The following is a 26,516-nucleotide window of genomic DNA, read 5'->3' on the forward strand; positions in this document are numbered from 1 at the left end:
CGTTCCAATCACCATCACTTATTTTTATTTTATACTCGTTATTCTTTTCAAGTTCTAAGATATAAGGCTGAAAGTTTTCAGCTCAGTCTGCCATTAAAACCAAGTTACCAGCATAGACCAAACTGTTTACTACATTTTGACCTATTTTAATCCCTCCCTACAATTTTGTACAGTTTGGGAAATGACCCATGTAAAAGATGAATAGTAAAGACAAAAGACTATATACTTATCCAACCTCTGCTACTCGTAAGGTTAGTGTTATTAGCTGCCGTCCAAAAAGCCAGGGTTTGATTCACGGTACTGCCAGAAATTTAAGAATGGCAGGAGGGCTGGTATGTGGTTGGAATGGTACAAGTAGCTCACCTCCATTGGGGGTGTGCCTGAAAAGAGCTGCACCACCTCGGGATGAGGACACAAGTTTACCTTACCTCTGTTATTACGTCGAACCAAGAAATTCTATTATCAAGAATCAGCAATCTGATTATAGACAAACAAGCCACTCCTAGCTGACAATAACCCACCCTTTATCCCATTATCCTTTAGTATGACAATCATTACTGTACTAGGTACTCTAACACAAACCTTCAAGACCAACAAAAAATAAACATAACTTATTCCACTCATAGCATTTTTCATTTACTCGGTTCATATGGGAAATTTATTCTGTGGTCTAACACCACACAGATTTTACATAACCTGTTTTATACAATGCCTATTAACACCTCGTTTAGTATCATGACCAAGGGCTATACTTTTAAAAAGCTGTTACAACAGCAGCAAATTCAGTTTATCAACAATGAAGTGATCAAACAACAACACTTGCCTCAATCACAGAAGTACTGCAATAATGAAAGGTGAATACAAGCAACATACCTGTTGGCCTTAAGCAGGTAAATGCAGCACAATCTTCCTCATCTTCTGAAGTATCCTGTTTCATCTCTAGACCTCGACTTCGTATACCTTTCTTACGTCCTTCCTCGGATTTGCCTTTGGTCTGAAATATCACAAGACACCTTCATGCAAATTAACTTCACCAAAATAAAATGCAGGAAAAGGGAGTGACTGCTGCTGTTTGATTTCAATTTTATTGCATATAATTGTTTGTGATAAGTTTTAATGCAAGCTGAACAAGTTAATACTGTAGTAGTGTCTGGATGAAAATCTGAAACTGCTGCCATACACTTCCTAGTTAAGCAGCTATGGAAGGAAAACACAAGCTATAACAGTTTAAATTATATTCAAGCTTAAATCACAGAGGCTGAAGAAGTCTCTCAAATACCATATTTACGCGTGTATTAGACCCCCCTGGCTTTTGCGAGACAAAGAAAATGAAAAAAAAAAAAAATCTCGCACACAAGACCCCTCAACGTAATTTGTCAGAGAAGAACAACGATTCCGCTTCGAAGCGGGTACAATCCTTACTGCACCTTTGATGACATTGCACAAATTTGTGAATAGTTTCATCCGTACGACCCATGCAATGAAAACACTTATCAAAGTCATGCAGTACATCAGTGTTTCATATTAAAGAAATGTCCACATCCGTAGTGTATGCCTATTGTAGCTATGCTGGCGTCGCACAAATAGGTGAATAATTTCGTGTCCGACCCACGCACTGCAAGCACGCATCATTCATGTATGTGTGTGTGTTTTTTGTAGATAAGAACGTCCGCCAGCATAATGGTTAGCACAATTAGCTGCCATTCTCAGGAGCCTGAGTTCGATTTCCAGTACCGTATTGCCAGAGATTTACGAATGGCAGGAAGATTGATATGCAGTAAAAATGGTACTGAAACTCCCTTTCACTGGAGGCCTGTCCAAAAAGAGCTGCACCACCACAGGATGACGAAAAGAGTTTAATTCAGTAAAGAAATATTCACTGTTATTGCTATTACTATAGCAGATGAGATCATTAACAAAGTGATCGTTTAATATCTCGTAACTCGGGCCAATATAGGTTTTTTGGGAGAGAAGCAGGTTTAAAACGTGATAAAAACAATCCAATCGTACCTATTGTTTTACACGCCAACGTACCTCACAAATAATAATGATAATAATAATTTAACATCCTAGTTTGTGAACCATGGGCAACAGCCGAGTGGCCCAGTAATTGGTCCCGAGAGTCGGGATACCAGTTGCTATGGAATAGGAGTGGGCATCTCGGACATATTCTGAGTCATGGCCCTCCTTGTGCTCAGGCGGCTAGGAATATATAATCCACCGGTGGTCCATAACCCGTTAGAGGAGAGATCCTCACTTGGACTATGTGTGATGTGCCCGTATGCGGGTCTCCACTAGTTAAATATGGGTAAGTGTGTCACTGGGCTAGCTTTGTCGGCATGGTGCGTGTGTCCTTTAGCCACGTGGTGACCGGTTTCTAACCTGAAGGGGGAGCTTAGCTGACTTGGGAAATAAAAATAAGAATACAAGTGGACGAGAGATGAAAATAGCTAGAATATGTTCGTCTGCAGTCACACTGGATTTATAGCAAAGGAAATATTTATAATATCTTTGATGGCGTGATATGCGTAACTAAGGTGTACAATAATGATATCTGACTGGACAGTGTTAAAGATATCACGTGTGAATTGTAATAATTAGTAACTGAATTTTTATTTAATTTGAATGATATTTTGGCAGAAATTAAGGTGAATTTATTTAATGAAACCAATAAGAATTCAGTACTTGAATTGACTCTACTTCCTACAAAGAGTACAGTGCTACGGGTCATACATATATAAGCTCTCACATACTTGTAACTCGCTCACTCACTCCTGTCACTCCGTTCGCTTCGCCAGCTTTATTCATCGCAGAACGTCAGTGGGGATACTGTCACTGACAGGGATATTGGACTCATTTCCTGTGTTCAACTCTTACTTCAGATTGTGCCAGCCTACGACTCTAATTAGTGTAACCAACAGACATCGAAAATATCAGATAACTCATAAATGTACATGTCTTTTCACAATAATTTGCAGGATTGTGCTCAGGATTTCTCTTTAATTCATTTAGTACAAGTTTCAGCAATCATCACAGAGTGCAAACACGGAAGAGGACCTCTACATTGTTCACTGCCAGAAGATGGAAGTTCGTGCCAGAGACTACACACATTCCATCATGAGTTTCTAAATCTATAGACTGGCATCAACAATGGAGAAATGGAAGGATTTCAGCCCTAGAATGTGTGATTGAGGACCCCAGGAGTTCAACATGAAGACTACAGTATAAGTTAAGTCGACTACATCTTATTTATATCTGTTCTCTGTAGCTCTTTATTTCTGTTCTTATTCTTTCTTTAGGATAGTCTTATAGTCTGTAGTTGATTTCATTTTCACGATTTCATTGATTATTTCCTTATATGTGAGATAGGACTTGAAACTTAATTCGTGAACTTGTTTGATTCCTGACTACGTGTTGTTGAGTTCGGAAATGACAGATCAGTTGAAGTTATCCATGTGTTATCAGAACCATCCTTTCTTATTGTACGAATTTCATTATAATAGTGAGTTAATCTCCGTCAGATGAATTTTTCGAGGTAATATTTTCCCAATATTTTTAACATTTTCATGATAAATGAACTTATACTCGTGCATTGTGGTAATGATAGCATGTCATCAGGATATTAATTGCGAATCGAGATTATAGATTTATTAAGAGTACATGCGCTGTGATATATGATTATTAATGGATTATTTAGTCATCGAGACAAATGTAATGGGAATAAGACTGACTACACATTGTGTGATAAGTGGTTATGATGAATAATAGTCATCATTATAATGTTGTTACTGTACGTGGAATTCATAAGGAATTAGTACATGTGATATGAGTCTTTGTGATATTGAATTGTCACGTGTTAATGTGGTGATATTTTTATACAGGATGTTGATCATGGTAGAAGGGAGATAATGAATCTTCGAGATTATACGAGGTGTAGTCACTGTAGTAACGTCTTCTGATGATGATAAGAATAAGTCCATGTCGATCAATGTGCTTCATAATTCAGCCTTAATATTTTGGAATAAGCTTATCCTGATATAACTCATGGAAGTCAGCAATTCGGAGTTTTAATGTATGTGTAAATCTTACTGAAGGACCTTAAGTCTGGAAAATAGATCCTCAATTTAATATCCTAATAATATTATAGTTCGATACCAGGCGAGCTCACTTTTCATCGCCATAATTCATACTCACGTGGAGACTTTACATTTTCAACGACGTGTCTAAAGGAACTTATTGGAGAGTGGTGATATTGATTAGTACCTGAATGTGATGTGTAGATAATGTAAATATTCCTTCTTTTGGAATTTTCCAATAGTTACTTGTAGAATTTACCAAGATTTTCTAGTGCTAAGACATTTTTTGTGCATTTGTGCATTTGTAATGTGATAATCTGTGACACTTTAGTGGTGTTTATTCATGGTTGTGGATAGGATTTCCATGTTGATGAAGTATTTTTTCTATTTAATGATTTTTTTCGAGGAGTCATAATGCTAATTTCAGTTTCTTATGATGACCACGCGATAGTAAATTTGGTTGTTAGTTCTGATATACTCGACGTCTCGAATTAACTTTATCAGAAAATAAAAGTACATTCAAGTTTGATTCAATGTTAATAAAATTTTGATGAACATAATTTCAATAATATTTTGTTAAAAGAAGTAAACTTGTTAATCTTGAATATTTTATCTTATACACTTCATTAAAATTTAATGCATTTTTCCAGATTTATCGAGGAAATCGAGGCAACAATCTCATTTTTCAGATTAATGAATTTCAAATTATTAAATCAATATTTAACAAACGGAAAATACCTTATGTTCAATACTCTGTTAGAATTGTAGGGAAAATTAAGTCACGTGTAACATCCAATTAATTAGTATTTTTTTAATGTTACATCAAGATTCAGCAGTAAATTAATGGAACGTAGCGATCATTTTTCATCATCATAGATATCAGGATGGCAAATATTTTATTTTATTTGAATAAAAGTGTGATTTGATTTTCTATACTTAAATATTCTTATTTTCTGAACCTCATGTCAAATCCAGCCACTTGTATTTATTAAGTCACCAATCCTGTCGGACTGAGCACCCCTGGGGTGTCTCTTTGTTCTCTGGCAGACCTAGTTACGGGTACAGTAAGTAGGGTAGCATCCTGCTTCATGAATTTACCGAGCTCAGAACATTTTAAGCAAGCCTCGGACCTATGGGGGTGCAACGGAGTCCCACTCCTATTTGTCAAGTGAGGGACTCCTTGGAAACAACTTGGCAAACGAAATGGAATTCAATGGAGAGCTATCAATATTAATGGGGCTTATGGAAGAAAGAAAGTAGAACTGGCTGAGTCAGCAAAGAGGATGCACCTGGATGTGCCAGAAGGAAGTAATACTCGGGCAAGGGAAGATAACAAGGAAGAGATAGGAGATTATAGTGTACTTGACGGGTGTTAGAAAGGGAACATAGTTTTTGTTAGGCACGTAAATGAGCGAATGATGTGGGTAGATTTGGCAGTTGGAGGAATTAGGATGAGAATGGTCACAGTGTGTTCACCATGTGAGGGTGCAGGTGAGGATGGAGTGGACAAGTTTAATGAAGCATTGAGTGACATCGTGGTCAGGGTCAACAGCAAGGATAGAATAGTGCTAATGAACGATTTCAATGCGAGAGTTGGAAATAGAACTGAAGGATACGAAAGGGTGATTGGTAAATGAGGGGAAGATATGGAAGCTAATGGGAATGGAAAGCGTTTGCTGGACTTCTGTACTAGTACGGGTTTAGCAGTTACGAATACACTCTTCAAGCATAAGGCTATTCACCGCTACACGTGGGAGGCTAGGGGTACCAGATCCATAATAGACTATATCTTTACTGAGTTAGAATTCAGGAAATCTATTAGGAATGCACAAGTTTTCCGAGGATTTTTCGATGATACAGACCACAATCTGATCTGTAGTGAACTAAGTATCTTAGGCCTAGGAGAGAGAAAGTGAAATCTGTCTGCAAACGAATAAAGGTAGAAAATCTCCAGGATGAGGAAATTAGACAAAAGTACATGGGTATGATTAGTGAGAAGTTTCGAACAGTAGATAGTAAGCAGGTTCAGAATATAGAAAGAGAATGGGTGGCATACAGGGATGCTGTAGTAGAAACAGCAAGGGAATGCCTAGAAACAACTGTGTGTAAAGAAGAGAAAAGGCAAACATCTTGGTGGAATGATGAAGTGACAGCAGCTTGTAAAGGTAAAAAGAAGGCTTATCAGAAATGACTCCAAACAAGGGCCAGGGCAAACAGGGATTTGTACGTAGGTGAAAGATAGAGCGAAACAAAGTTATTGAATCAAAAAAAAGAAGTCTTGGGAAGATTTTGGTAATAACCTGGAAAGGCTAGGTCAATCAGCGGAAAACACCTTTCTGGACAGTATCTTAGGAACGGAGGGGAAAAAGGAAATGAACAGTGTTTTGATTAATTCAGGTAAACTCATAATAGATCTCAGGGAATCACTGGAGAGGTGGAGGGAATATTTTCAACATCATCTCAACGTAAAAGGAAATCTTCCTGGTGGTGGTGTGAACAGCCAAGCTCATGGGGAGGAGGAAAATGATGTTGGTGAAATTACGCTTGAGGAAGTGGAAAGTATGGTAAATAAACTCCATTGTCATACAGCAACAGGAACAGATGAAATTAGACCTGAAATGGTAAAGTATAGTGGGAAGGCAGGGATGAAATGACTTCATAGAGTAGTAAGATTAGCATGGAGTGTTGGTAAGGTACCTTCGGATTGGACAAAAGCAGTAATTGCACCTATCTATAAGCAAGGAAACAGGAAGGATTGCAAGAATTATCGAGGTATCTAATTGATTAGTAGACCAGGCAAAATATTCACTGGCATCTTGGAAGGGAGGGTGCGATCAGTAGTTGAGAGGAAGTTGGATGAAAACCAGTGCGGGTTTCAGACCACAGAGGGACTGTCAGAATCAAATTTTCAGTACGCGCCAGGTGACTGAAAAATGCTACGAGGAATAGGCAGGTGTGTTTATGTTTTGAAGATCTAGAGAAAGCATATGACAGGGTACCAAGGGAAAAGATGTTTGCCATACTGAGGGATCATGGAATTAAAGGTAGATTATTAAAATCAATCAAAGGTATTTATGTTGACAATTGGGCTTCAGTGAGAATTGATGGTAGAATGAGTTCTTGGTTCAGGGTACTTACAGAGGTTAGACAAGGCTGTAATCTCTTACCTTTGCTGTTAGTAGTTTACATGGATCATCTGCTGAAAGGTATAAATTGGCAGGGAAGGATTCAGTCAGGTGGAAACGTAGTAAGCGGTCTGGCCTATGCTGACGACTTGGTCTTAATGTCAGTAGGTAAGAAATTCAACAGAATTGAATGTCAGATTGATGATACAAAGCTAGAACAGGTCGATAATTTCAAGTATTTAGGTTGTGTGTTCTCCCAGGATGGTAATATAGTGAGATGGAATCAAGATGTAGTAAAGAGAATGCAGTGACCTCGCAGTTGCGATCGGTAGTATTCTGTAAGAAGGAAGTCAGCTCCCAGACGAAACTCTCTTTACATCGGTCTGTTTTCAGACCAACTTTGCTTTAAAGGAGCGAAAGCTGGGTGGACTTACGATATCTTATTCATAAGTTGTAAGTAGCAGACATGAAAGTAGCAAGAATTATTGCTGGCACAAGCAGGTGGGAACAATGGCAGGAGGGTACTCGGAATGAGGCGATAAAGGCTAATTTAGGAACGAACTCGAAGCTGTACGCATAAACTGGCTTCGGTGGTGGGGACATGTGAGGCGAATGGAGGAGGATAGGTTACCTAGGAGAACAAAGGACTCTGTTACGGGTGGTAAGAGAAATAGAGGGAGACCAAAACGATGATGGTTAGACTCCGTTTCTAACGATTTAAAGATAAGATGTATAGAACTAAATGAGGCCACAGCACTAGTTGCAAATAGAGGATTGTGGCAACGTTTAGTAAGTTCACAGAGGCTTGCAGACTGAACACTGAACGGCATAACAATCTTTAATGATAATGTATGTATGTATGTATGTATGTATGTATGTATGTATGTATGTATGTATGTATGTAACGATTTTCAGAGACGCCAAACGAAACATACTATGCGTTAATAAAAAATGGAGAATACGATCATACAGAATTAAACATTAACGATAATAAAACGCATTACTGCCACACCTGTAGATATCCATAAATGCGGTAAACTTCCCTGTTATTTATTTTTAATCTTCCTGTCGTGGCACTTCTGACATTATGCGGGCTCTTGATAGCATACCTAACTTAAAGAATGCAATCTCTCTTATCTTATTTAAAGCTGTTTAGGTGATAAATGTGGGGAACAAGCATGAAATATACTTTAAAATAAGGGTTTGCCTTTCAATAGCCGCAGTTATGCAAAGAACGCTTCCAGTCACTATGTATTACATTCAGAAGTATAAGTTGTAACATGTTTGTCATCAGCTGGTGGTTTGGCACGCTTTCTGCAGCACGTCCTTATTTGGAAGGAGTGGCTTCTGCTACACATACACAAACTTTCTAGAAACCATTTGGGTATAGATTATCACTGTTTGGACTCTATACAAGGGAACAAAACTATTCTTAAAAGTTTCAAAAATATGGGACCTTGAATGCTCTTGATGCATGGTTGACGAGGTGGCAGTGAAGATGACGTCATTTGGAATGACGACATGCCAGTAGCCAGGAAGTTGGCGACACACGATGATATTCAAATGAAAGCAGTGATTACTTTTACTCAGGTTTACTCTGTGGTAGACCTACTGCTCAACTGACAGACACAAATGACTGGCGATCAAGTTCTTTTGTATCAATATTGCATAATATGATAATAGGATACCCGTATCCCTTTTCTCTACGGGGTCGAGTATGAAGTGAGGCGAATTTTCTTAGCGAGCATTTACGATCGTATGCCCTTCCTGACATGAACCTAATCAGAGGCCTTAATGAGACTAAACGAATGACGTGATATGAGTCTAAAACTGACTATATTTACTTTATATGTAGGCCTAATAGTTGTGCTCACCATTTATTGTCTTTTTACATTTAGAAATACTGCCTTCCAACAAAAATAGCCATTATAACTCAAATACATCCATAAGTTTGTTAAATAATTGTGGAAAATGTTTACATGTATAATTTATAGCTCCTTATAGCCTAGAAACCATGTGCCACTGCGACCCTCCGCTACTTCCTTTGGCTGTAAAATTAGAAAAAGGGGTCTAATATGGAAGTAAATATGGTGGTTTATCAACCAAATGATGAAGTTCAACCATTATCCTGAAAAAAAAAAAAACACAGGAAAAGGAGACATGGAAAACTGTTGTGACAACTCTACTCACCAGTTATCCGCTCGCCAACATCAGACTGGAACCTACTATATGGCGTTCCACTATGGTGTCTTTGTTTCACTCCGCTCGTCTGCATGACTGCCGCTCTAACGAACATCAGACCTTATAGCTGCGGCTTTTTCTGATGTCATATCTGGCTGATTCAGTGCCCTACTTTCCAATATTCGAGCATGTTCGATCCTTCCATGAGCCCTCAACTAATATAAATAGGACCAACTGTCCACCATGAACCAGGTTGTGTTTGACATCGGATGTTCGAGCTGGTGATGGTGCCACTTTTAACCTGAGAGCAGATTCTCCAGATCCATCACTGTTTTCCATGAAGTAAGAGTATGAGAGAAGAACTTTTAAATTCAGAACATTTCTGGGGGTGGCTAGACTTTAGGGGAAGTTAAGAATTTGGTGCTTCATTTCAAATTTAAACTGAGTGGAGATGTTTCACTGATCTGGTGAGCTTTCATTTGTGTTTCTTCTGGGGCAACTACTTTGTACTTTGATAGAATCAGCACTCATATAATAGATGTATTGTGATCACCTTCCTGATTATTTCTGGAAATGGACTTTAAAATATATATATATATATATATATATATATATATTTGTTCGTGGCATCGACCCCTGCAGATCTTTTGCCACTACTTTCACCATACGAGAAGAACCTGCATGTAAGTGTAATTGCAGAAGTGTAAAGTGTTGAATGCGAGGAAAGGAACGTTAAGGACGACACAAACACCCAGTCCCCAGATCAGGGATATTAATCATTTACAATTAAAAACCACTGACCCGGCCGGGAATCGAACCCGGGGCTGATGGGTGACAGGCGGACGCGTCGCCCCCTACACTGCAGGGGTAGACTAAATTGAACTTAGTCTCTTTTTGCTTCTCAAACCAATAATAATAATAATAATAATAATAATAATAATAATAATAATAATCATAATAATGCTATTCGCTTTACATCCCACTAACAACGTTTACGGTTTTCGGAGCCGAGGTGCTGGAATTTAGTACCGCAGGAGTTCTTTTACGTGCCGTAAATCTACAGACACGAGGCCGACATATTTGAGCACCTTCAAATATCACTGGACTGAGCCAGGATCGAACCTGCCAAGCTGGAGTCAGAAGGCCAGCGCCTCAACCGTCTGAGCCACTCAGCCCGGCGCTTCTCAAACCAATTTTCTATGCATCATGACGTAGTATTTATCCTCTTCCCTTGTCAAGAGAATATGTAAAGGGGAGCTAACTTCTCTTCCCATGCCCTTTCTAGGCTTTATTTTTATTAAATGTAAAAAAAAATGTAAATTTGAGTTGTTGTAATCTAAAATTAGGAGGCCGAGGGTGAAAATCCCTAGTACAAGTTAAGCATTACATTATGATAGTACATACAGTACAACTATATCACACCCTCACAGTGTATTCACAACTACGAGATATTATTATTATTATTATTATTATTATTATTATTATTATTTCATTTGTATATTTATTCTTAATATCTGAAGCTGGAAGGTCTCCATATTTGATATGAGTGATTTGTTTTGTACAAGCGGATGGGAAAACAGTGCTATTAACAATTCTGAAAGGTTCAGTGAATCATGTGGACAGCCCAGACCTCTGATGACGTGGCCTTGTTATTGTCCAGGGACCTGGAAGAGGTTCGGGGTGTGGTCTTGGAGTGGCAAGAGGATCTTCGACTCGTAACTGGTTGGCGATCAGGACCAATGTAGACGTAACACGAGAGAACGGGGGTAGCTGAGGTCTACTTGACTGGAAACTTGTGGAACATGGAGTGGTGTACTGACTTACAAACTGCGGAGTGCTGATGTACTTTGTATTCGATAACTTGTGGCGGTTTTGAGTCCTAACCACCAATTGTCGTATATGTTGGTAAAAGCTACGCGGGCTGCTTTATTACAGACTTTCTATAATCTATGGTCTGGGACAACCAGCGTGTGTTGCTCAGGCGAAGAGTATCATTAAACCGAGTGTTAGAATCAGTGAACACAGAATTATAAAGGTACAGAATCAACGTGATATACCATGAGTCGATGACCAGAATCTGGAATTTCTGTTAGGACACAAAAGCTGCGAAGGACGATACAAAAACTGCATATAATTAGTGATCATTGGGCTAACTACAAACTGCAGCTTAGTCCTCGCTTTCGTTTCCCACTGCTTTTCTTTTTTAATATTGGATAATTGTGTAAATATGGAGTCTTCCAGCAGTATTTTATGTGTATATCATATGTATATTTTTGTGTGTTGATGAGGTGCTCATGCACGGATTTTATTCAGAATATAGTCAGTTATTTTAGAATCGGTGATGTTATTGGTGAACCTAGCTGCAGTTCCTACCTATTTAGTCATTTTCAGATGCCCGGTGCAGATGTACCAGTAAGTAGCTTTATGTACACGCCCCTGGGAGAGAGAATTATCATGCTCTATTAAAATTCGAGAGATCACTTTAGGCGAACTCTGGTGCCCATATTCTGGACATTTTGATAAAACATTCTATTAATCTATTTTAATTAATTTAATTATTCGGTCATTTTATTTATTCATATCTACATATATAAAATAAGAGTTTTGTCTGTACATTGCTCAAAATTTAAGAAGGATGGTATTTCTGTATCAGTCATGTCCATAGTAACAAGGAAATGCATTTTTTAATCTTCCGTAATTTCTGTCTGTCTGTATGTATGTATGCATGCACATACACGCATCACGAGAAAACGGCTCAAGAGAATTTAATGAAAATCGGTATGTAAAGTCCGGGAATAAGTCGCTACAATCTAGGCCGTAAATAATCTTTTTCACGCTGAGAGGAATGGTACTTTAGGGGAAGGCCTAAAATGTAATTCTCAAATGGTTATGTTATTAGTGGTCCTATCTTAATGAAAACCGGTATGTAAAGTTCTATAATAAGTCACTACAATATAAACTATAAATAATCTTATTCACTCTGAAAGAAATGGTAGTTTAGAGGAAGGACTAAAATTTAATTTTCAAATATTTGTAATTAGTTGTCCCATCGTAAATAAAATCGGTATGCAAAGTCGGGGAATAAGTCACTACAGTCTAGGCCATAAATAACTTTATTCACGCTGAGCAAAATGGTAGTTTAGGGAAAGGCTCAAAATTTAATTCTCAAATATTTGTGTTATTAGTGTTCTTATTGACAATTACTATATAAATAAAGTTGCACAGTATTAAATTTCTGATCATTTATGTCTTATACATTTTGACTGTACCGGCTATGATATAGAGATATTCATGAATATGGATTTTTGTTGCTAAGATATTATCAGTGCCGTCACGAGAAAATGGGTAAACAGAATTTAATGAAAATCGGTATGTAAAGTACCGTAAACTACAGTCTACGCTATAATTAATTTTATAAGACAGCCTTATATTACAGAGTCAAAAGAAAATGTGGAGGCCTAAATACAGAAAGCTCATAACATTGATCAACAATAACATTACATTGACCATTGTTTGTTGTGATTTGCTTTGTGTGTCTGTTGCCATTCATCTCTGATAGATGAGATTACTGCTGAATACAGAGTTTTTTTTAAAAATTTGTTCTATGTCGTGCCGACACAGATAGGACTCGTGGCGATGATGGGATACGAAAGGGCTATGAGTGGGAAGGAAGCAGCCCCTACGTTAATTATGTTATAGCTCCAGCATTTTCCTGGTGTGAAAATTGGAGACCACGGAAAACCATTTACAGGGCTGTCGACAGTGGAGATCGAACCCACTACCTCCTGGATCCAAGCTCACAGCTATGCGCCCCTAACCGCACAACCAACTCACCCGGCCGTACCGAGTATAACAGCCTGCCTGAAAATTGGCGGGAAGTAGCTGGGGAGTTAAATAAATTTTTTGATACTACTGATACGTAACAAACTGGTTCATCATAGCATTCGAGCTATTCAATTCCTACTCTGAGGCACTGATTGGAATGAGCAGCGTGTGTTTAACGGAGTAATGGCAGAGAAGTGTTCACGGCTGTCTGCGGTCTGATCATTGCAGCACTGGAACTTTGGACTGTTAGATTGGCACTGTAGTACTGTTCGTTAAAAGTGAGAAAATGTGCGGTTTATTAATTTGTTCGAGTATTTTATATAACATTGTTTTTAATCACCACATTCCTGACGACTTCAGGTAGGAAAACCACAAAGACAGTCTTTCTGAGAATCCTGTTGTGAAGCACGGGTACATCAGCTAGTTATAATAATATTACAAATAGCACCCAACAGTGGGGTAATGGTTATTAATTGTTATGAGATATATTACAACATTCATTGTAAACTTTTCTATTTATTCCCCCCCCTCCAATAACAAGCAGCAACTGCAATTCAAACATAGCACTTGATTCTCTTTTGGAAATACTGCAACATTGTTGCCAGTGTCAGCAAGCTGGAAGCAGGAAGAATTGTAAGGTTACTCTATTGCATAAGAGTGCAATGTTTGAACTTGACATTATTGTGACTGTTGTTAATCTTGTGAGCAGTGGTATCTTAGTACAATAATAGAACAGTAATAATGTTAACAGTTTGCCACTATGATTGAGTACTTTGAGTGAAAGGCATTAAGATGCTAAGGAATTTGGTGCACTTACAATTAGTTTTAAAATGATAGTTGTGCATTATGCTAAAAGCACAAGTAACTGAGAGGCCAGTAGAAAATATGGATTAGAAGAATGTAGCATCAGAACAGAAATGGCACAATTCTATTTCAGCAAGAAAGGCTTTCAGAGGACCAAAATGTGGAAAATTTCTGGAACTTTAAGCTACAATTCTCTCCTTTGTGAAATATATATGGGAAAACGGATGTCTATCTCTTGAGAATTTATCAAGTGAAAGGTCTTGGAAATTACAAAGTCCCTGAACATACCTCAAAAAGAATTCTGTAGAAGCATAGGTTAGCGCCATCGGCTTACACGGAGAAGTAGCGTTGCGCTCCAACAAGGAACTTTAATTAGCACAGGGACTGTCAGAAAATTTTGTTGAAAAACTGGCCGACTTCCAGCGGTACATCATCCGACTTCAGAGGCTTCAATCACACCCACTGCACCAGATCAGCAAAGATGATTAAACACCCGTCTTTCTTGATATGCTGAGCAATATGAGAGTAGACCAGAAAAGGGCAAAAAGTGACACATTAAGGGCCTGTACTACGACAGCCAGATAAAAGTGCGGTTTAAATTTATGTGGTAGCTTGCAAATTTATCTGGAAGTTCAGCTGGAAACGCGTACTATGACTTTCGTTTATGTGCAATCTGGGAGAATATTCTCGAGGTTAGCTATGCTGAAGTTGTAGAGGCAGTTAATGCTCTTTATTTGGGACTTCGCTCCTATCAGGGACACTACTGAAAGAATCTTAATGGCTACACATCAAGACGAATCTACGTCTGCATGATGCTGTACAATGTAATCTATGTATATATTTATAAAGTATGTCATGCTTCCTGTCCAGCTATCACAGAATTCTTAAAGATTTCCCAAGCTAGCAAGTTGTTGCTACTGACTATATGAGTTGCACACAAGCAAGTGAAGAGCAAGCTTCATGGGTAGCCGTGGTCGTCAGGGCAACATCGTCTGCTGCTACGCAGTTTTTCGTGGGTTTGAGTCCCAATAGTCTGACATTTTTTTACCTTCTAAATGTTAGTTGGTAGGGTACTATAGGAGATAGTACACATTACCTAATCATTAGAATGCGTGTCAAAAGCGTGGGCTCTATTCCAAATCTATCCGCGACTCGCATATGGAGTAAAGGTATACGACGTTGTTCATGGTGATTCGTCCGTCGAATGAGGATGCTGAGGCGGTTAAATTTCTTCGACTTTATAACAACTTGCTACTAAGTATTTACACTAAAGTGAGATGAATGCTTGCCAGTTACTATTCTCACATTCCATTGAAATGAAAGAAATTAACTACTTATCCAATGAGCAAACAATAAATAAAATTAATGATCCTACGCTGTATCAGTGGCATTAATTACGAATATAAACGTTACTTTCCCCGTAATGCGCATCCTCGTAAACAGTACTAGACAAAAAAAGATACATTACCTAAATCCTAACTTTTGCGCCCAGGTTACATTTTCAGTCTTTTTATTTTCTATAACAGTTTCAGTTTCGTTATACAATTCATTAATTTTAATATTTCTTCGTATGTGTAGAATTCAGTCCTAATTCTGTTTTTGACCTGAACTTCCACATTATAGCTTAATAAGAGTCTGATATTGGATTCTGGTAATACAATTTCAAAAGGAATAGAGACAAACAATCGAAACCACCGGGAACACGTATACCACCGCGTTAAATTTCACTATATTTTCAGTAACCTTATTACCAACCCAATAAAAATGTTACTACATCTTCCGTATTACAATACCGTCGTAAAACTCCGTTGGTAGTACGCAAGAAAATATTTAACTTCTAGTTTGCAAAACTGCAGCCTACGCATCTGGCTGTTTATCTGACAGTCGTAGTACAGGCCCTAAGAATAACGAGGAATGAAAAGCTAAGATGTTAACTGGTAAGGCCTCCCGCTTTGGGAAGGACACCATGCCTTCACACCATCTGGCAAGATTAACACATTGGGGACGGCCATATATGAATGTGCTATCCTCCAAAAATCGCGGTATTTTTAATGGTTTGTGAAATTTTTTCAATGCTAGGGTAAGCCATGATTATAACAAATTTTGGAATGCATAGAAAGATCACACTTTCTTCTACATAAAAAATGAGTTTTAATTATCATAATAGTGAAGCAATTTTAAAATATAAATTTATGAAAATAACATGTTTTACAAATGAAAAAAAATCTGACGGAGCTATGGATGCCAGTTCGGTTAATATTTCGAAATTTGACTTTGCGGGCACATCTACTGAAACACACTAATGCAGATTCTAACCTAATTAATCAATTGACACCGGTATTCTGGTTTACAACAAGGAATTTGCATTCCCACTGTTCTTTGTTTGAAAACGGTGTTGCATCGAGTTGCTGCAGGTTCACGGGAAACACCCACATTTTTAGGAAGCTGTATAAAATAGTATTACAGAACCCACTTCAAGGAAGCAATGTAAAACTACGTTACACTTCACACCAATTTGAAATGAGCTCATTTTCTACATTTGCTAACCTGAAGCGCCATGTTTACTTAGTGTGTAATTGTTATCCTCATCCTCAAAAATCGTGTCTTCCATAACAACATCCATTATGGATTCGTTGTCGAAATTTCGTACACTTGAATTAGACATGCTAAATATTCACAAGAATTATGCAAACAAGCCTGTCTCTCGAACACACACTCTTCCTCACCGCATGTACAGTACATACTTTCCCGTCCATTTCACAGCTGAGAGTCAACGATGATGCAGCCTTAGGTTATGTAGGAACGTGGCTGTGTTAACAATGCCTTGAAAGAAGAGCTCCCGACTTAAGCTCATAACTAGTATATTTTATGCTTATAGAAGCATTCAGCAGTATCTTATTGAAGTCACAGCTCGCTGAGACAGCAAGTACAATTTTCTATCTACAGTGAAATCATGCCCGTAGATTCTCCGACCTCCGTCAGCAGTAATGAATTAGCGCGCCCGTAGTTTCTACGAGCGGCGTCTCCAATGTGTTAAAAGCCATCAGTCAGCCTCGTGTTTTAGTGGATTCTCACTTCGTGATGCAAATACCATCAGAATCTATCATCGGTGTGTTAAAAAAGTGCTATGTCAAATGCCCTGGGCGACACCTAGGATGACGTAGTCTGGGAGGAGAACGATGAAGTGATTAGTGAAGTTAGCGATGACATCAGTGAGTAGCACAACGAAATGTATGTTCTAATCAATCACTACGGATCTCCATTTAAGGCAGTCGCCCAGGTGGCAGATTCCCTATCTGTTGTTTTCCTAGCCTTTTCTTAAATGATTGCAAAAAAAATTGGATTTTTTTTTGTTACTGGCTTTACGTTGCACTGACACAGATAGGTCTTATGGCGACAATGGGACAGGAAAGGGCTAGGACTGGGAAGGAAGCGGCCGTTGCCCTGATTAAGGTACAGCCCCAGCATTTGCCTGGTGTGAAAATGGGAAACCACGGAAAACCATCTTCAGGGCTACCGACAGTGGGATTCGAACCCTCTATCTCCCAAATACTGGATACTGGTCACACTTAAGCGACTGCAGCTATCGAGCTCGGTAATTGGAAATTTATTGAACATCTCCCTCAGTAAGTTATTCCAATCCCTAACACCCCTTCCTACAAACGAACATTTGCCCCCAATTTGTCCTCTTGAATTCCAACTTTATCTTCATATTATGATCGTTCCTACTTTTAAAGACACCACTCGAACTTATTCGTCTACTGATGTCCTCCCACGCCACCTCTCCACCGACAGCTCGGAACATACCACTTATATCACAAATATTATAATATTATTTGTGATATACGTCATCTTCAATATGGAACCAAAATGAGAATAGTTACTTGTAACATACCACTTACAATTAAAAATAGGAGAGGATTTCCACCAATCAATACTTATTTATTGCATATATTAAACTACAGGACCGGTTTCGCCCTCATATACAAGATCATCTTCAGCCGAACCATACATACATATTTATATAATGAAGCTTTGATTAAGATTGTGAACATATTTTAGTTGAATTTCATCCATACATTTGGCACCTTTTAAAAACTGAAAGTGTTTTATCCCACATATACACAGGAAGAAAAAACTTTTTACCCATGCAATTTTACAAACTCCAAGAATAGCAGCTGAAGTGTACAACTGTAAATAAGACTTAAATACGGAAGTTAGTCGATGTATTGACCAACAAGCAAGAACGAATGTTACTATGCATGAAGTGTTTTTATATATTGTATTTATCTTGTACACACACACACACACACACACACACACACACACGCGCGCGCGCGCGCGCGCGTTAGTTTAAGTAAAGATATATTTTATACACTAATTTTAAGACCTTCAACATAATATTTTAGACATACAGTTGCAATATTGTACAGAATGACATATACGCCAGTTCACGCTAAGACGTGCCCCATTTGTATGTGACTAAATGTACATCATCATCATATAGCATTCCTTTAACAACACAATCTTAATCAAAGCTTCATTATATAAATATGTATGTATGGTTCAGCTGAAGATGACCTTGTATATGAGGTCGAAACCGGTCCTGTAGTTTAATATATGCAATAAATAAGTATTGATTGGTGGAAATCCTCTCCTATTTTTAATTGTGCAATTCGTCAATACGGAAATGAAGATTATAGATTACGACATACCACTTAGTCGAGCAGCTCGTCTCCTTTCTCCCAAGTATTCTCAGACCAAACTTTGCAACATTTTTGTAATGCTACACTTAAAAAAACAACAACAACAACAAAAAACAGACCAGATGAAAGGCTTTTCAGGCGTTTGCTCTATTAACCAGCGTTTCGTCTTAGGTCTGACACTAGACTCATCAGAGTGGGATGTGTCAGATCCTACCCACTGACGCTGGGGTGTATGCAGGTGAACTTATCAGAAGCCCATTATAAGAGGCACAGTCTGATAACTGCATACAGGAGATAAATCTCCACAATGGAATTACTGCCCGCTTAGCAATTCCGAATGGAAATTCTAAGTTCCCATGGAGGGAATTAGATATAATGGGCTGCTGATAAGTTCACCTGCATACACCTCAGCGCCAGTGGGTAGGGTCTGACACATCCCACTTTGATGAGTCTAGTGTCAGACCTAAGACGAAACGCTGGTTAATACAGCAAACGCCTGAAAAGCCTTACATCTGATCTGTTTTTTGACATGCTCTATTGGTGAAATATATCTAATTCCCTCCATGGGAATTTAGAATTTCCATTCGGAATTGCTAGGTGGGCAATTATTCCATTGTGGAGATTTATCTCTTGTATGCAGTTATCAGACAGTGCCTCTTATAATGGGCTTCTGATAAGTTCACCTGTAACATCCTTTGTCGACTGCAGTGACAGTTTATACCACTGCATAAGTCTTCATGTCCGTCGACATCCGCACACCAAACTCTAGCACGGCGATTTATAGTGGACTGAGTGGTGCTCGAATTGAGGTTTCACCTCAGGACTGGTATTCCTACTTCAGGAAGACTTATTTTCTGCTCCAAGCTTACCGAGAGGACAGTCTACGTCTCTGCCTTCTCCACCAAATATTGAAGAGCAGCGAACTGGATAGTCAAGTATCATAACGCCGTCACCACCATCAATGGGATCTGTACCACCACTACATCGACGACTTCTGTTGCATCAGCCGCCCTCGACTCCGCCACCGTAGCCTACCGTGCTGCCATCATGTCCTCCTTCGCTGATCCCAACTACCAGGCAAGATTTCTACCTCAAGTTCCATCTCCAACCTGGGACACCAACAGCCCTCAGTATAAAAGGTCCACCCCAACTACCCCCCCAGAAGATGTACAACCAACCCGACGCTTGGCGGTCAACATGACAGATACTCGTCAGGAAACTGCATCTGAACCTCCTCTTCCTCCCACCAGCGACTCACTTCCAGTCTCAGGAGCCCGCCGTCCTCTCAACAATTCATGCTCTCTTCAGACCTCACCTACTGGTACCCACGTCTCTCTCCTTGAAATTCCAACTCAGCAATTTCGATCCCCACGCAACATCCTTTTCACCCTCCTTAAGTTTAATATGCGCCGTGAAGAGATTGCAGACATACGGCCAACCACCAATGTTATCATCATCAAACTGAATCGAGACCTCGCCGCCCAAAAAATAACTCTGTCAATTGGAGCAGTTCAACTTGGTTCCACCGCTCCCTTCAAGCTTCTGTCACAACCAGTGCTCAAGTCACCACCTCCGCCACCCAGACATAGCCTCTTCAGCTGTGTGGTTCGTGGTATAGATCCAACTATCACCGAAGAGGAAATCGTCACCGAATTGAACACCGAAGGTATTCCAGCTCGTAAAGCCTACCGAATCCGGAATGCAACAGGCCCAACGTACATGGTGAGAATTCTACTGCCTACCACCGCAGATCTCGACAGGGTGCTGGCTTCGGGTGTGTCCATCTACCGATGCCACTACAAAGTTGAATCCTCACGTGCCCCACCACCGCAATCAACTCGCTGCGAAAGATGTCTGATTTACAACTTACACACGACCATCAAGTGTCGAGCTCCGCGCCCTGAGTGCGGGCATTGTTCTCAAGCACATCCAACGTACAAGTGCCCTAACACTGCACAACCTCCTGTCTGCAACTCCTGTGGAGAAGCACATCCGACTTACGCCCGCAGATGTAAAGCTTGTCCTGTCCCCCCTCCTAATAACCCCAAACTCGTCGCACCTAGCCACACAGTCGATTAACCTACCAGTCCCAGTCGCTCCCTTTTCCCATCTCCTACCGTCGAGGATTTAATTCGATTCATCACCATAGCCCTCTACAATTATTCACCCGTACCACCGTCCTCTCGTCCTAATACACCTACAAGCTGCCACAAACCAAACCCTCAATGTCCACTTTCAAACTGCATATTCCGGCCTAAATACTCACTTCCATTTCACCCCATTGGAAACTCTTGTCTGAACCCTGTCCATTCTTCCGCCCCCAACTCTAACTCTTCTTTTCAGTGAACACTGCAGCATCCAGTCAGCAAACAGAACAATGGTGGGGTAAGAAAGCTCTAGTATCGCATCAGCGACAAACTTTCATCGCTCTTCCAGTTCCAGAAGGATCATCAGTCGATCTCAGCACAATAAAGACTCATCTCTCTTTTGTAGTAATAATAATAATATTAAATAAAAAAATTGCAATGTGTGTATACAATCAATCCCTATCATAGCTATTGTTATTGCAAGAAATAAAATAAAGTCTAAAATCTTTCACCCAAGAGGCAATACCTCCATCTCCTTCATTTTCTTACTTCCTTTACCCAACTTCCTTTTCCATTATATTTAATCCTTGCACATGTCCCCGATAATTAAATACCATCCGCACACACCTCCTAATTCCACACATCAAATTACCCTCCTCCCCATACCATCACTCCTTCTCCAACCTGCCGAACCGCCTGGCCAGAGCGAAGGCGTTACCTTCAGGTGGCCCACCCCTCCCCTTCAGGGAGGGGAATGAAAACTAGAAATGATGATGATGTTCACCTGCATACACCCCAGCGTCAGTGGGTAGGGTCTGACACATCCCACTCTGATGAGTCTAGTGTCAGACCTAAGACGAAACGCTGGTTAATAGAGCAAACACCTGAAAAGCCTTACATCTGATCTGTTTTTTGACATGCTCTATTGGTGAAAAATATCTAATTCCCTCCATGGGAACTTAGAATTTCCATTTGGAATTGCTCGGCGGGCAATAATTACATTGTGGAGATTTATCTCCCATATGCAGTTATCAAACTGTGCCTCTTATAATGGGCTTCTGATAAGTTCACCTGTGCGACAGATCTGCGCAACTCTCAAAACCTCGCTGTACGTGGACGTATCTTCGTAGCAGCACCTCCAGTGTCTTTTGATTGGCCAGGTGGCTGCTTCACATCTATAGTAAGAGCGCCCGCTGACCCGAATCAGCATAACGGCCAACTCCTAATTGGATGTCAGCCTCCCTATTACGCTCAACAATGACTACCACCACGACTTCCGCCCTCACCTTTTCCTCCCACCCTCAGACGACTACTACGTCTTCCCATCCTACACCACTTATGTCCTCATCTTTCTTCGTGCCACATACTTTTCCTCAGATCAGTGCACCACCTCCTCGCTTTTTGCGCTGCAGTTTACCACCTGTCTCTTTGTCTGCACAGCCACCATCTACAAAACCATCAACTCCAGCCGCATTAGCATTGGCCGCCCGTCAACCAGCATCACCGCCATCAACATCAGATACCAACACAGTCTACAGTTGCGTCGTTCGCGGCATCGACCCACTCATCTCCGTAACAGTAGTCCAACGCCAGCTACGCCTTCACACCATACCAGTCTGGAGGGCGTTTCGGATCTTCAACTCCACGGGCCCAACATACTTAGTGTGCCTACAGCTACCCAGCGCAACAGCCGTCGACCATCTCATCGCCACCGGTGCCCCCATCTACGGTTGTCTCCATAACGTCGAACCCTCTTGTTGCCCTCCACAATCAAGACATCCCCTCATCACACCGCGTAGCCGCACCCAGCCTGATCATCCTCCTTTTCAACCACCCCACAACGTCCGTCCACCATCTCCCACATTTAATATTTCTTTCCCACCGTCGCCAACCCTCGAAAATCTCCGACAACTCACAACTCTAGTTTATTATATCGCCTCCACACTTTACAACCTCACCCTTCCCCGCAACTTCCCTTTAAGCATTCTCGCATAAACGTCCATTTCTTCCCATCTCCATAACCAAGAGAACCCATCTTATCGCACTGCTCTCTTCGCATCTCCCGACCCGAGCGAGAGCGTCACTCTCTAAGGGGCCCGCCCCAACCCCTTCAGGGTGGGGAATGAAAACGCGATAACGTAACGTAACGTTCACCTGCATACACCCCAGATTCAGTGGGTAGGGTCTGACACATCCCACTCTGATGAGTCTAGTGTCAGACTGAAGATGAAATGCTAGTTAATAGAGCAAACGCCTGAAAAGCCTTACGTCTGATCTGTTTTGTGACATGCTCTATTGGTAAAATATATCTAATTCCCTCCATGGGAACTTAGAAATTCCACGCTACACTTTTATCGGAAATCACCCAGAACAAATCAAGCTGCTTTTTTTTTGGGATGTTTTCCAGTTCTTGAATCAGGTAATCCTGGTGAGGGTCCCATACACTGGAACCATACTCTAGTTGGGGTCTTAACAGAGACTTATATGCCCTCTCCTCTACATCCTTACTACAACCCCTAAATACGATCATAACCATGTGCAGAGATCTGTACCCTTTATTTACAATCACATTTATGTGATTACCCCAATGAAGATCTTACCTTATATTAATACCTAGGTATTTACAATGATCCCCAAAGGGAACTTTCACAATATCAATGCAGTGATTAAAACTGAGAGGACTTTTCCTATTTGTGAAACTCACAACCTGACTTTTAACCCCATTTATCACCACACCATTGCCTACTGTCCATCTCACAACATTATCGAGGTCATTTTGCAGTTGCTCAGAATCCTGTAACTTATTTATTACTCTGTACAGAATAACTTCATCTGCAAAAAGCCTTATCTCTGATTCCACTTCTTTACACATATCATTGATATATATAAGAAAACATAAAGCTCCAATAATACTGCCTTGAGGAATTCCTCTCTTAATTATTACAGGGACAGATAAAGCTTCACCCACTCTAATTCTCTGAGTTCTACTTTCTAGAAATAGAGCCACCCACTCTTTTGTCAAGTCCAATTGCACTCACATTTTTGCCAGTAATCTCCCATGATCTACCCTATCAAATGCCTTAGATAGTTCAATCGCAATACAATCCAAATGACCTCCTGCATCCAGGATATCTGCTATATCTTGCTGGAATCCTACAAGTTGAGCTTCAGTGGAATACTCTTTCCTAAATCCAAACTGTCTTCTATCAAACCAGTTATTAATTTCACAAACATGTCTTTTAATCAGAAAGAATGCTTTCCCAAAGATTACATGCAATGCATGTCAAACTGATTGGCCTGTAGTTTTCAGCTTTATGTCTATCACCCCTTCCTTCATACACAACGGCTACTATAATGACTCTCCATTCATTTGGTATAGTTCCTTCATGCAAACAATAATCAAGTAAGTACTTCAGATATGGTACTATATCCCAACCCATTGTCTTTAGCATATCCCCCAAAACCTTATCAATTCCAGCTGCTTTTCTAGTTTTCAACTTTTGTATCCTACTCTAAATGTCATTGCAGTCATAGGTAAATTTTAATACTTCTTTAGTATTAGTCTCTATCTGCACATTATTCTTGTAACCAACAATCGTTACATACTGCTTACTGAATACTTCTGCCTTTTGAAGATCCTCGCATACACACACCCCTTCTCCATTAATGATTCCTGGAATGTCCTTCCTGGAACCTGTCTCTGCCTTAAAGTACCTAAACATACTCTTCCATTTTTCACTAAAATTTGTATGGCCACCAATTATGCTTGCCATCATGTTATCCTTAGCTGAATTCTTTGCTAGATTCAATTTCCTAGTAAGTTCCTCCAATTCCTCCTTACTTCCACAGCCATTTCTAACTATTTCCTTCCAACCTTCATGTCCTCCTTAGTCTCTTTACTTCTCTGTTATAATATAGTGGATCTTTACCATTCCTTACCACTTTTAAAGGTACAAACTTATTTTCACATTCCTCAACAACTGCTTTGAACCCATCCCAGAGCCTGTTTGCATTTTTATTTACCATTTTCCACCGATCATAGTTACTTTTAAAAAACTCCCTCACGCCTGTTTTATCAGCCATATGGTATGGCCTAATCACCCTCATTTTAATATCTTCCTTTCTTACACATTTATTTTTAACTACCACAAAAACAGCTCCGTGATCACTAATGCCATCTATTACTTCGGTTTCTCTATGGAGCTCATCTGGTTTTACCAGCACCACATCCAGAATATTCTTCCCTCTAGTTGGTTCCATCACTTTCTGAATCAGATGCCCTTCCCATATTAACTTATTTGACATTTGTTGGTCATGGTTCCTGTCATTCGCATTACATTCCCAACTGACATTTGGTAAATTGAGATCACCCACTACAATCACGTTCCTTTCATTACTGTTTCCCACATAGCTGATTATCTTATCAAATAATTCTGAATTAGCATCTGCGCTACCCTTTCCTGGTCTGTGCACTCCAAAGACATCAAGTTGCCAATTATCTTTTGTAACAATTTGATGAATACCGATAAATAAAATCATGAATAATATATAAACAACTGAATACATAAAATTGAATTAAATTAAATTAATAAAAATATTTAATTGAAATGTCCATAATATGGGCGCCAGAGTTCACCAGAATGGATCCCTCGAATTCTGATAGAGCATGATAAACTTTATATCCCAGGGCGTGTACATAATGCTGCGTACTGGTACATCTGCTGCAGGCCTTACCTAACCTTCTGAAAATGACTAAATAGGTAGGAACTGCACCTAGGTTCATCAATAACTCCACTGATTCTAAAACAGCTAACTATATTCTTAACAAAATCTGCACATGAGCACCTCATCAACACACAAAATTATACATGTAATACACACACAAAATATTGCTGGAAGACTCCATATTTACAACAACGAAAACAGTGGGAAAACGAAAGCGAGAACTAAACTACCATTTGTAGATAGTCCGATGAACAATGTACATATATGTAGATAAGTACCCTTCACTGTCTCTGTATCAATACTACTTGCCGATTCTCATATTCGGCAGTTATCACATCACACAGATACTGTACCTTGTAATACTGTGTTCACATATTTTAACACTTGTTGTAAAGATATATACATTTGAGCAACACACGCTTGTCGATCCTCAACATAAATTATGGAAAGTCTGAGATAGCTTTCACCAACATATAATGCCAGACCTCCACAAGTACTACAACACTTAATGCGACCGCCCTCCGCAATTTGTTGATCAGCCACTTTGCACGAACATAACAAAACTACGTTCCATGAACGTTTGAAGTCCAGTCCATTGTAGCCGTGTCACTCGAATACCGTATATCAGCACTACTTCCTTCTCGTACAGTCTGTCCGAACTACTTCCTTCTCGTACAGTGTGTCAGTACTCCTTCTTGTCCGTACCGAGTGAGGTTCGTGCCGTTTGATCAACCTTTATAGGCATCAGCATTCCCCTTCCTCTCGCATAATACTTCTGGATTGGTCCTTGCCAGCCAATCATGAGTGATCCATTGTTCAGGGTTGCCCTCAACTTCTTCATGCCCCCAAGACATAAACAAACGCTGGGGTATATCACATGACTCATAGAACTTTCCTATTACAATAACATCAACAAACACATCTCAGACACTGGGATGCCAGCATGAGTCATACGAATTACCAGAGTCCAAGATGGCAATGTTTTCC

General features: G+C 39.8%; 1 protein-coding gene across 1 annotated transcript in view; it reads right to left on the reverse strand.

Annotated features, from left to right (window-relative positions):
- The window catches only part of LOC136864226 (lysine-specific demethylase 5A), an 843,789-nt gene that overhangs the window by 52,633 nt on the left and 764,640 nt on the right, over window positions 1-26,516 (reverse strand). The window contains exon 28 of the mRNA XM_067140948.2: window positions 874-994. Coding sequence (XP_066997049.2) covers window positions 874-994 — 121 coding nt within the window. The remainder of the gene's footprint in view (window positions 1-873; window positions 995-26,516) is intronic.

The sequence above is a fragment of the Anabrus simplex genome, chromosome 2, assembly GCF_040414725.1.
Source record: "Anabrus simplex isolate iqAnaSimp1 chromosome 2, ASM4041472v1, whole genome shotgun sequence".
In the NCBI taxonomy this organism is placed as follows: Eukaryota; Metazoa; Arthropoda; class Insecta; order Orthoptera; family Tettigoniidae; genus Anabrus; species Anabrus simplex.